The sequence below is a fragment of the Acomys russatus genome, chromosome 3 (assembly GCF_903995435.1).
Source record: "Acomys russatus chromosome 3, mAcoRus1.1, whole genome shotgun sequence".
NCBI classification, from domain to species: domain Eukaryota; kingdom Metazoa; phylum Chordata; class Mammalia; order Rodentia; family Muridae; genus Acomys; species Acomys russatus.
The window spans coordinates 13989552-14001799 of NC_067139.1; the positions used below are offsets into that span (position 1 = coordinate 13989552).

Here is a 12248-nt window from a genome sequence, read left to right on the forward strand (position 1 = left end):
CCAGAGGGATGTTTATTAAGGGCTGGGTGTTCTTCTTCCACTCAAAGAAAGCATGGCCAGGCCGCTGTGTGCACTTAGGTTGGGACTTAATGACGGGACATTAAAAAAAAAAAAAAAAGCAACCATTTGCATTTGTTACTCAAAAGAAGTCAAAAGGAGTTTGATGAGAAAAACATGTTCCAGAAGCTGTCCTCTAGACTGAAGTGAACTGGCTCAGCTCAGTGTGAGACAGAGTGAGCCTCATTAAGAAGGGATCCAGACAAGGCAGTGTGAGCAGTTCAGATGATTGGCTCTTGAGAATTGGTGTAGTTGCATTCCTGTTTGTTGAGGGTTCTAATTAGAAACTTACTCCTTATGGATGCTTCATTTAGCTACACTGTAAGCATAGACTCTGGCCAGAAATGCAAAAAGAAGAGCGATGAGAGCCAGGCCCGCAGCTACCCTCACTGCACAGTCGTGGTGGGACATCTGTGGCACCATTCTGGAATACGCTGAGTCAGGCCGAGGTGCAGCACGGGTGTCTAAAGCCGAATGCAGATGATTCCCAAGCCTATTTCTGAATTCCTATAAAGAGAAAAACAGGTAAGAAAAATACTTTTCAGGAAAAAAGATTCCTGCAGCTAATATTAGCCATGGTTCCTTACTCTTTCCACATTGACACAATTGGATGCCTGGCAGGTCCAGGGGAGCCCCAAGGTTGTTTTGAATAAGTAGGTTTCTTTTTCAGAAGATTGGAACACAGGCATATCTTTTTTTTTTTTTTTTTTTTTTTTTTAAGACTACATGGAAGACATTTTATCAAACACATCCTTGAGGGCAGACATTACAAGATGGTCTACCATTGGAGGAAGGAGGAAGGTTGAGTCCACCCCTCGTAGGTCTATAAAAGTCTGAGTGACCAGAGAGGCCCAGTCCATGGAACTCCCTCTGTTTACCTTGGTGTGCCAGACAGAAAAGCCTGGGCAACCCAGCTTGAGGTGAGTGCAAGGGGTGAGCCGACATGGCTGCCCTGCTTTAGGGAGCGCTCCACTCTGCAAGGCTTCTTCTAGTTTGGCATGATGGGAGTGGAAGGAAGAACCCTGCTACTCTCATGGAGGTTTTAATATTTCACAGCACATGTTGTGTCTATTGTATGTGAATTTGCATAGTATACACCTCCTTTGAAACAATGCCCCCACATAGCATGGGTGCCCCTGCTAGGGCTGATGCAACATGTGGATGGGACGATCACAGAGGATGAAGGACAAGCAGGGCAGAAGCAGTGCAGCACAGCTGTCCTTGAGTCCATTGGATTCTCTTGTTCCTCCCTTCTGAGCACCCATAGTCATGAGCACCTCAGTCTCCTGCGTGGAAGCCGGGCCTCCCATTACAAACACTGGCTGCTGCTGCCAGGGAAGGGATACAGGCACATCTTGGCAGTCAATGAAGTGGGAGGTACTAAAGACCTGAAGACTTTTACTTAGGACAAAGGCAAAAGGACAGAAAGAACTGAATAACATTTAAAAACAAGAACAAAAACATAAACTCAGCAAGGTTTAAATTCAGATGAATGAGTGTAAGGCACAGAACGTTGTAGTCTGAAGAGACAGCTCAGTGGTTAAGAGTGCTTGGTGCTCTTGTAGAGGACCCTGGGTTCAGTTTTCAGCATCCACGTCACGTAGCTCATAAACACTAGTAACTCTGGCACCAGGAGATCTGACGCCCCCTTCTGGACTCAAGAGATTACTGCATTTACATGCATGAAAACACACACACACACACACACACACACACACACACACACACACACACACACACACACACACACACAAAATTTAAAACAGAACAGAAATGAAGAAATGAAGGCAAATGTTTATGCCCTAATTTCCAAGCTTACATTTATACCTGATTCATGTGAAGAACTGTTGATTTTACTATAGGAGACTGACTGGGAGTTTTACGTTGTTGGATACCAGGGTGTCTGTTTTAACCCCAGCTTTAGTCAAACCTTGTTTGCTTCTATCCTTCTCCTGCGTTTGGGCCCATGCTTCCCAATGGTAGTCTCTATACATACCGGGAGTCCTTAACAGGTAGCCACACACCATAGAATGGAGTCAGCCTTTCACAGCAGAAGGCGGGCAGTGCTGTACCTAACTTGCTGCAGCCTCCAGGAGACAGCTCTTTTGTGAGGCTGGCTTGTGTGCTGTCTGGTACAAGCTTCTACTTCAATTGACTAAAAGAGCTCATACTGGGTTTGTAGTTTTTAACAGTTGTTAGGAGATATTTGTATGAAACTGCTATCAAACCTGTAAGACTTTGTAGATATGCTCATCAGTTTCAGCACTGTTGGTAACCTGTGCATATGTCTGTCAAGTAACCTTGCTTCTGTGTATCATATGACTCAATTGACTCACATTCCTGTCTATACACTTGGTAATTATGCTCAGAGTTATGGATACTGGAGGTGACTGGTCCTATTTCATACCAAGCACTGGAAAGGAAAATGTGGTTCTCAGCCTAATGAACTTTTTATAGTTGGTATTTTATCATCACGCTGGTACCAACACGACAGACTTTGGTAATCATCTAATTCCATGCCTTCATTTTTCTTTTTCCTCTTTGAATACGTTTTAACACTTTCATTTCTTCGTGGGCACAGACTTCCTCCTTCTCTTTTCCTTTCTGTTTAATCATGTTGAAAAGTCCTTTTCCTCCGTCCAGCAGAGAGCCAGCACTGTTTCTGTGGAGTCTTTTTGCTAGGCTTGTAGTCTAATTTCTACTATAGAGAAAACTAACCTTGCCGTGTCCCCTCCAAGTGCTCATAAGTCTTTCAACATTTTGATTGTTGTTTGTTTTTGAGACGAGGTCTCATGGAGCCCCATCTTGTGTTGAACTCCTGATCCTCTTCCTTGTCCCTCATAAGTGCTGGGGTTATAGGCATGAACTACCACGAATGCTGTTTTGTTTTTCCCTTCTTCTTCTTCTTCTTCTTCTTCTTCTTCTTCTTCTTCTTCTTCTTCTTCTTCTTCTTCTTCTTCTTCTTCTTCTTCCTCTTCTTCTTCTCCTCCTCCTCCTTCTCCTCCTCTTCCTCCCTCTCTATCTCCTCCTTTGTTAACCTTTTTTCTCTTTTTCTCATTATAAGCCAAACAATATCCTTAGTGTTTAGAGTAGAATTTAGTCTATTCATTTTAAAGCACAGTGACAGCAGCAGAGATTCTGGGTACAGACTCTGGGGTGCAATGAAACTCTTGATGGTTGGATATCAGAGACCTACACACTGACTCTGAGCAGCTAAAAATAGAAGCAAGAACAGCACTCACATATGGCAACCTCAGGAAGAATGCATACTTTCAGCTGAAGAAACAGAAGGCATGACCACTTCAAAGTAGCATAGATGAGGAGGTAGCCCCAAGTGATACAGCTCTGCCTTCTACAATACACAGTGGCACACATTGATAGGGCTGTGTAGCCACCACCATAGACTGTGGCCATCTGAGAAGAAATGAGTGTCCTTGAGTGGGCTACCAAGTATCTGCTGCCATCCCACCACTGACTGGTTTGAGGCTCAGGCCCTGTACTGCTGTATGGCAGAGCCAGATTCAATAGTGGTGTTTCTTTAGTATTATTTTAAATAATACTTTAAGTCTCATTATAGGAGTAGAAACAGTTCAGTGAGTGCCCTAGGCTGCATGCTGCCTCTATCAGGACTGGCTGAAATGGCAGTGTCCCCACTTTTGCTCCTCTGGCTTCCTCTATGTTCCAACTCACTGACCACAGCCAAACAACAAAGAGATCATATCAATGTTATAGTGCTCCATGAAATTTAAAGCCTATGTAACAAACCAACACCCAAGATATACTTTCAGGAAAATGCCACTCACAGAGAAACTGTGCCTGCCAAGTAACAGAGTCACCTGATCTATAGAATGAGCAAACTTAAATGGAGAAACAAAAGGTAACATGGCCTCTCCAAACAAGGACTAGATGCCAAGGAAACAGAAATGGAAGAAAGATAGGCCAGATAAAGAATTTAAAAGAACAATGAGAGAGAGAGAGAGAGAGAGAGAGAGAGAGAGAGAGGGGGAGGGAGGGAGGGAGGGAGGGAGGGAGGGAGCGGGAGGGAGGGAGGAGCACCTCAAGGCCTTGCATAAAGCTAGGAGAAAGATCAGAGCAGAAGTAGATGAAACATACGTGAAAAGAGCACAGAAAGAAAGCCTAATGACCAGGTTTGGTTTCCAAGACCCACACAGTAAAAAGAGAAACTGGCTTCTGAAAATAGTTCTCTGTTTTCCACACATGTGTAGTGGCACACATATGAGCGTACACACACACACACACACACACACACACACACACACACACACACACACACGAAAGAAAAATAGGGATAGGAAATGTCACATTGATCCTGTGTGCAGATGATGTGGTTTTATACATAAGGAAATCTGAAGAAATAAAAAATGTTAAAACTGATATACTCAGTAACATAGCAGGATCTGATCTTTCTATTTGTCAGTAATGAGTTTGATGATATCAAATTCCAGAAAGCAATTCCATTTACAAATAGCTACAAAATATGTTGGAGAAAACTTAGCCAAGGATGTGAAAGAGCTCTGAAATGAAAATGACAAAACAAAACGAAATGAAAGAAAGAAGGAAGGAACGGACGAAAGAGGCATGTACATACACAACCTCCTGGGTTTTTAGGTTGGAAGATTTAATGTTGTTAAATGATCATATTATGAAGAAGAATACTGAAGCTTAATGAAATCCCTGTCAGAAGTTACAACTTTTTTCATAAGACTGTAGGAAATAATCCTATAGTTCCTTTGGAACACAAAATACCCTAAACAGCCGAATCTATATTAACCAAAAGAACAAATCCAGAGGCATAGTTCCCCAATTTCAAAACATACTGCAGAGTCACAGTCATCAGTGGAGCTCAGTACTGGCAGAAACATCAACTAAATCTCCCAGAATGTCTACTGGAGAAAAGAAGCATCTTTAATAAATGGTCCTGGGGAAATGGACAACCACATGGGAAACACTGAAACTCAACCACAATATCTCTCATCTAGGACAATACAAACAAACAAGCAAATAACAAAACCTAATCAAAATGGAACAAAAACCTAAAACTAAGACCCGAAACCAAAACAACTTGAGGAAAACAGTGGTAACAATTTGCTATACTGGCATGAGGAATGATTTTCTGGATATGGCCTCTAGGTCACAGGAAACAAAACCCAAAATTGACAATCAGGGTGACATCAAATTAAGAGGGTTTTTCAGTGATGAAAACAAACAACAAAGTGAAGACCCAACACACAGAATGAGAGAAAATTGTGCTAGCTATTCATTGGAGAAAGAGTTTAACCTTAAGAGTATATAACGAATCCCAGGTACTTAATTATCACTATTTATGGATGATGTGATAATATACGTCAGTGACCACAAGAATTCTACCAAGTAACTCCTACAGCTGATAAACACCTTCAGAAAAGTGGCTGGATACAAAATCAACTTTAAAAAAAATCAGTAGCCTTGTTAAATACAAATGACAAATGGGCTGAGAAAGGAATTAGGGAAACTACACTCTTCACAATAGCCACAAATAATATAAAGTACCTTGGTGTAACTCTAACTAAGCAAGTGAAAGATTTGTATGAAAAAACCTTCAAGTCTTTAAAGAAAGAAGTTGAAGAAGATACCAGAAGATAGAAAGATCTCCCATGCTCATGAATGGGGAGGATCAATATAGTAAAAATAGCCATCTTAGCAAAAACAATCTACACATTCAATGCAATTACCATCAAAATTCCTACACAATTCTTTACAGACTTTAAAACAACAATTCTCAACTTCATATGAAAAAAAAAAAACCCAGAATAGCTAAAACAATCCCGTACAATAAAAGATTTTCTGGAGGTATCTCATTTCCAGATCTCAAGCTGTACTATAGAGCAACAGTAATAAAAACAGCATGGTACTGGCATAGCAATAGGCTGATGGATCAAATTGGAGACCCAGGAATAAACCCACACACCTATGGACACTTGATTTTTGACAAAGAAGCCAAATCTATACAATGGAAAAAAGACAGTATCTTCAACAATGGTGCTAGTTTAATTGGATGTCTTACATGTAGAAAAATGCAGATAGACCCATCTTTATCACCCTGCACAAAACTAAAGTCCAAGTGGATTAAAGACCTCAACATAAAACCAGATACACTAAATCTGTGAGAAGAAAAAGTGGGGAAGAACCCTGAGCTCATTGGCACAGGAGACAACTTCCTGAACAGAACACCAACAGCTCAGGCCCTAAGATCAACAATTAATAAATGGGACCTCATAAAACTGAAAAGCTTCCGTAAGGCAGAGGACACTGTCAACAGAATAAAACAACCATCTACAGACTGGGAGAAGATCTTTACCAAGCCTACATCTGACAAAAGGCTGATATCCAAAATATATAAAGAACCCAAGAAATTAAATACCACCAAACCAAATAACCAGATTAAAAAATGGGGTACAGAGCTAAACAGAGTTCTCAACAGAGGAATATCAAATGGCCAAAAAACACTTAAAGAAATGCTCAACATCCCTAGCTATCAGGGAAATGCAAATCAAAACAACTCTGATATTCCATCTGACACCTATCTGAATGGTTAAGATTAAACAAAAACAAAAACAAAAACAAAAACAAAAACAAAACCTCAAATGACAGCACATGCTGGTAAGGATGTGAAGAAGGGAGAACAGTCCTTCATTGCTGCTGGGAGTGCAAACCTGTACAACTACTTTGGAAATCAATCTGGCATTTTCTTAGAAAATTTGGAAAAGAGCTACCTAAAGACCCAGCTATACCACTGCTGGGCATATACCACACAACAAGGACATTCACCCAACTATGTTCATAGCAGCTTTATTCATAATAGCCAGAATCTGGAAACAACCTAGATGTCCCTCAACCGAAGAATGGATAAAGAAACTCTGGTATATTTACACTATGGAATATTACTCACAATATTAAAAACAAGAAAATCTTGATAACTGCAGGCAAGTGGATGGAACTAGAACAGATCATCCTGAGTGAGGTAACCCAGACCCAGAAAGACACACTTAGTATGTACTAACTTATAGCCTAACATAGATGTCTTCTGAGAGATTCTACCCAGTGTAGGGTATCTGGGTGAAGAGCTGTGACTGTATGCAAGGGTTGGGGTATGGAAAGATGGGGGGGTATTGTCAGGAGCCCCACAGGGAGACCATCAAGGCTGCCAGATCTGGACCCAGGGGGCCTGCACAAACTGATGCACCAACCAAGGACAATGCATGCAGAGAACCTAGACCCCCTTCAGATGTAGCCAATAGACAGCTCATTCTCCATTTTAGGGGGAGAGGGCAACTGCCTCTGATAAGAACTTTGGTGTCCTCGAGTTGATCACTGCCTCTTAAGGGAGAGGTCCTATCAGAACACACAGGAAGGGGATGCAGGCTATCCAGATGAGACGTGATGGGCTGTGGTCAGATGGTGGGGGAGGAGGACCCCACCTTGCAAAGGTCATAGGGAGGGAAATAGAATGGAAAAGGGAGAGAGGCTGGGAACTGGAAGATAAGAGCAAGGGGATTACAATTGGGATGTAATGTGAATAAATTATTATTTTTTTTATTAATTTATTCATATTACATCTTAATTGTTAGCCCTTCCCCTGTTTCCTCCCATTCTTCCCTCCCTCCCATTTCTCCCCTTCTCCCCTCCCCTATGTCCATGACCTAGGGAGACCTCCTCCCCCTATATATGCTCTCAGAATATCAAGTCTCTTCTTGGTAACTAGCTATCCTTCCTCTGAGTGCCACCAGGTCTCCCCATCTGGGGGACATGGTCAAAAAAGGGGCACCAGAGTTCGTGTGAGAGTCAGATCTCACTCTCCACTCAACGGTGGAGAGTATCATGTTCGTCGGCTAGGTCTTGGTAGGGGTTCGAAGCTTACTGCCTATATTCTCCTTGGCTGGTGCCATAGTTTGAGGAGGACCCCACGATCCAGATCTGCCTGTCATAAAGTTCTTCTTGTAGGTTTCCAGGACCCTGTGGGTCCTACTATTTCCTCTTTCTTCCATGCTACTCTTGCCTAAAGTCTCAATCGGATATCCTCTCCTCTGACCTACTTTCTTGGTAAGTAAAGATTTTCATGGTATGTATCCTTGGACTAGTGTTTTGATATAAGTGAGTATATACCGTTTGTCTCTTTTTGCTTCTGGGTGTACTCACTCATTATGATAATTTCTAGATCAATCCATTTGTCCACAAATTTCAGGAATTCCTCGTTTTTAATAGCTGAGTAGTATTCCATCGTGTAAATATACCACAGTTTCTTAGTCCATTCTTCTACTGAGGGACACTTAGGCTGTTTCCATGTTCTGGCTATTATGTATAAAGCAGCTATGAACATGGTTGAGCATATGTCCCTGTTGTGTGGTAGGGCATTTTCTGGGTATATTCCAAGGAGTGGGATAGCTGGGTCTTGAGGAAGCCCTATTCCCATTTTTCTGAGAAAGCGCCAGATAGCTTTCCAAAGTGGTTGTACTAGTTTGCATTCCCACCAGCAATGAAGGAGTGTTCCTCTCTCTCCACATCCTCGCCAACATGTGGTGTCATTTGAGTTTTTGATCTTAGCCATTCTGATGGGTGTAAGATGGAATCTCAGTGTTGTTTTGATTTGCATTTCTCTGATGACTAACGAGGACGAGCATTTCTTTAAGTGTTTCTCGGCCATATGATATTCCTCTGTTGAGAATTCTCTGTTTAGTTCCAAGCCCCATTTCGCAACTGGGTTGTTTGGTTTTGTGGTGTTTAATTTCTTGAGTTCTTTATATATTTTGGATATTAAACCTTTGTCAGATGAAGGGTTGGTGAAGATCTTTTCCCATTCTGTAGGCTGTTGCTTTGTTCTCTTGACAGTGTCTCCTGCCTTACAAAAGCTTCTCAGCCTCATGAGGTTCCATTTATTAATTGTCGACATTAAGGCCTGGGCTGTTGGTGTACTGTTCAGGAAGTTGTTTCCTGTGCCTATGTGTCCCAGGCTCTTCCCCACTTTTTCCTTTAACTGAATTAATGTTTCTGGTTTTAAGTTGAGGTCTTTAATCCACTTGGACTTGAGTTTTGTGCATGGTGACAGATAAGGGTCTAATTGCATTTTTCTACATGTAGACATCCAGTTAGACCAGCACCATTTGTTGAAGATGCTATCCTTTTCCCATTGAATAGATTTGGCTTCTTTGTCAAAAATCAAGTGAGCAAATGTGTGTGGATTCATCTCTGGGTCTTCGATTTGATTCCATTGATCCACCAGTCTATTGCTTTGCCAGTACCATGCTGTTTTAATTACTGTTGCTCTGTAGTACAGCTTGAGATCAGGTATGGAGATTCCTCCAGAGGATCTTTTGTTGTATAGGATTGTTTTTGCTATTCTGGGTTTTTTATTTCTCCATATGAATTTGAGAATTGATCTTTCAATATCTTCAAAATATTTTGTAGGTAATTATTTTTTTTTTAAAAAAGAGTAGGCTAATGTGCTGAACAGATTGTTCTCAAGAAATACAAATGGCAAATCTATGAAAAAAATTATAGTATCATTAACCATGAAGGACATGCAATGAGACATCAGCTGACTATAGTTAGGATGAATGTAACTATAAAATTAACCAATGGCCATAAGTAAATCCTCAAATAAGGATGCTGGTGAGGATGTGCAGTGAAGGGAATTCTTCTAGCACCTCTGTTAGAAATGTAAATTAGTAAGCCTGCTATGGTGAACAGGGTGGAGGGTCGTCAGAAAACCAAATACAGAGCTACCATCTGTCTAGCCCCACTTCTGGGTAGACATCTAACATAAATGAAGTTGGAAGTAGGAATACAATGTAGTTTAGAGAAAAATTTAACTGTGGCCAATAGTACCAAAATCAAAACCAAACCAGTAAGGTCCAGACTTTTAGCTACTGTAAAGATATTTATTCCTAAAATTCAAGATGCCTCTTTAATATGACCAGTTCAAGAAATTTTTTTGCTAAACTGAAACAATCAATTCTGATATTTATAATTTTTAAGAATTTGAATTCTCAGAAACATCTTTCCCAAAAAGAAAAAAAATGTAAAAAAGGCAGGGGCTAACATTTTTTTCAATCAAAAAAAAATTCACCCGATTTTCACAGACTAAGGGATACGGTGAACATTCCCATCACACACCAGGCTAACTATGATTACAGTGCTTCTCTATCCTTGGAAGTCTTACTGCTCCCTTGATCAATTTCTAAGCCTACTTACTTGCTAGCTTTTCATGGAATCTGGACCATGGTATGTAGCCCAAGGTGACCTGGAAGCCAAGTCTCTCCTTCAGCTTTTCTGTGCTAGGATTACAGGTGAGATTTACATACTTTAATTTTCCAGAGTATAGCTTATCAAACACCTACAAAGCAACAAATCAGCTAAAGACAGAGCAAATGTATACACCCCAGACCAACCAAACAGCAACAAGCTTCTAAGTCCAGAAGTCCTAGGATGAAGGCAAGAACTCAAACCAAGATTTCAGCAGCCAAGACTTCAAGCAGTTGTAGATAAAGGCAGCTGGGGTGGTAGCCCCGCTGGCTCTGATTGCTTTCTTTCCCTAGGAAGGATGCATGTTTTGGTGGGGACAGAAAGAGGGGTCTTTAACTATTGTATGTTCTTCACACCATGGCTCTAGGAGCCTGGACTCCACTCCCAGCTCCCCATGGGGTTCTCAGACACAGTCTCCTCTCATTACATGCATTTCCTCACCTATAAAGTGGTGATGTTCGAACATCGGTGTTTGTGCATCAGCGTGCTGTTATGAGAACTGAGGTATGCATAAAGTGCTTTGGGCATTTAAAGCACAACTGAGATCAATGCGTTCCACAGCACTCTGAGGGTCTAAGGGTCTATGCAAATGACCTCAAAAGTTCTTGTACAATTACAAAGTTACCATTTTATTTGCTTTCTAAATATGATTAATCCACTCATGGTATTTTGGTTTATTACAAATAGCAGCAGGAGGCATGCAGTATGACGAATGAGTGCAGCTTTGAGTTCTGAGTCCAAGTTTAGCTAGCCATGTGATCCAAGTCTAATTATTTCTTCTATGATATAAGAATACTAACCTCTGGCTTAAAATGGTGTTAAAAATCAGAAGATGCGCCAGGGACTCTGCCTGGGTTCTGGGCACATAAGACAGGTTGCTGTTGCTGCTGTATTCAGGGATGTGGCATGGAGAAGTGAAGACGAGGTTCTCTGATACTTAGCAGCAGTACCCAGATAGTAATGTCCTCACAGACATTAGCCCATGAGAAGGAAGGTGTACTCAGCAGTCAGCACTTACTGAGCAGTAAGGCTCCCTGTGAGGCAGGAAGTAAGCCTTAGGAAAAGCTCCTACGGCCACCCATACCCCTCGTCTCTTCTCATTATTATTTTCTCAGGCTTGAACTGAAGATGGGGCTTGGCTTAGAAAAACCCTGTCAACTATCACCCGCCTGCATGTCCTATACTGTCCCTAGCACAGTGCATATGCACTTAGTAAGTACTTCCTCCTGCCCTATCGTATGGGGACTCCTGAGCAGTTCTCCTCAGTTCTCCGGCAGATGCTCAGGGTCAGTACCATGGAGGAGGCAGTACTAGCTGATGGACAATGAGATATCTACCTGTTCCTTAGTGTCCCACATATTCATAGTTTATATAAACATGCCTTCCATGGAAAGTGCCCTTTGCCTGCTGTATTTCCTATTAGACCATCAGGTACAGGGACAAGTTCACTGGTGAGGAAATGGTACATTGTAAAGGTGAATCTCCACTTTCAACTAGGTCTAGAATCACGGGGGAGACACTGCTCAGGACACGCCTGTGAGGTACTACAACCTTAAATAGGGAGGTGCTATCCCACGGGCTGAGGTCCTGGGCCGAATAAAATGAGGAAAAAGAAAAAAGCCAGCTAAGAACCAGCATGCATCTCTCTGCTTCCTGACTGGCAACTTAGCATCCCTGCCACCATGCCTGCCTTTCATGCCATGACAGACTCTATCTGATTTTCACACCATGACCCTAGGCCACCCTCCTTCCTTAAGTTGGTTATGTCAGATATTTTATCACAGCCACAAGAGAAGTAATTTGCACATGTTATAGATTAGTTTTCTAACATGACTCGAACAAATCACCCTAAATCTGGGAAATTAAACAATACAAAACTATTCTTAGAACTC

At 41.6% G+C, this 12248-nt stretch overlaps 1 protein-coding gene across 1 annotated transcript in view; it reads right to left on the reverse strand.

The window, feature by feature from the left end:
• Positions 1–229: 229 nt before the first annotated feature.
• Positions 230–12248, reverse strand: part of Cdkal1 (CDK5 regulatory subunit associated protein 1 like 1) — a 532156-nt gene continuing 520137 nt past the window's right edge. Inside the window, exon 14 of the mRNA XM_051169450.1 lies at positions 230–564. Coding sequence (XP_051025407.1) covers positions 364–564 — 201 coding nt within the window. The 3' untranslated portion in view covers positions 230–363. The remainder of the gene's footprint in view (positions 565–12248) is intronic.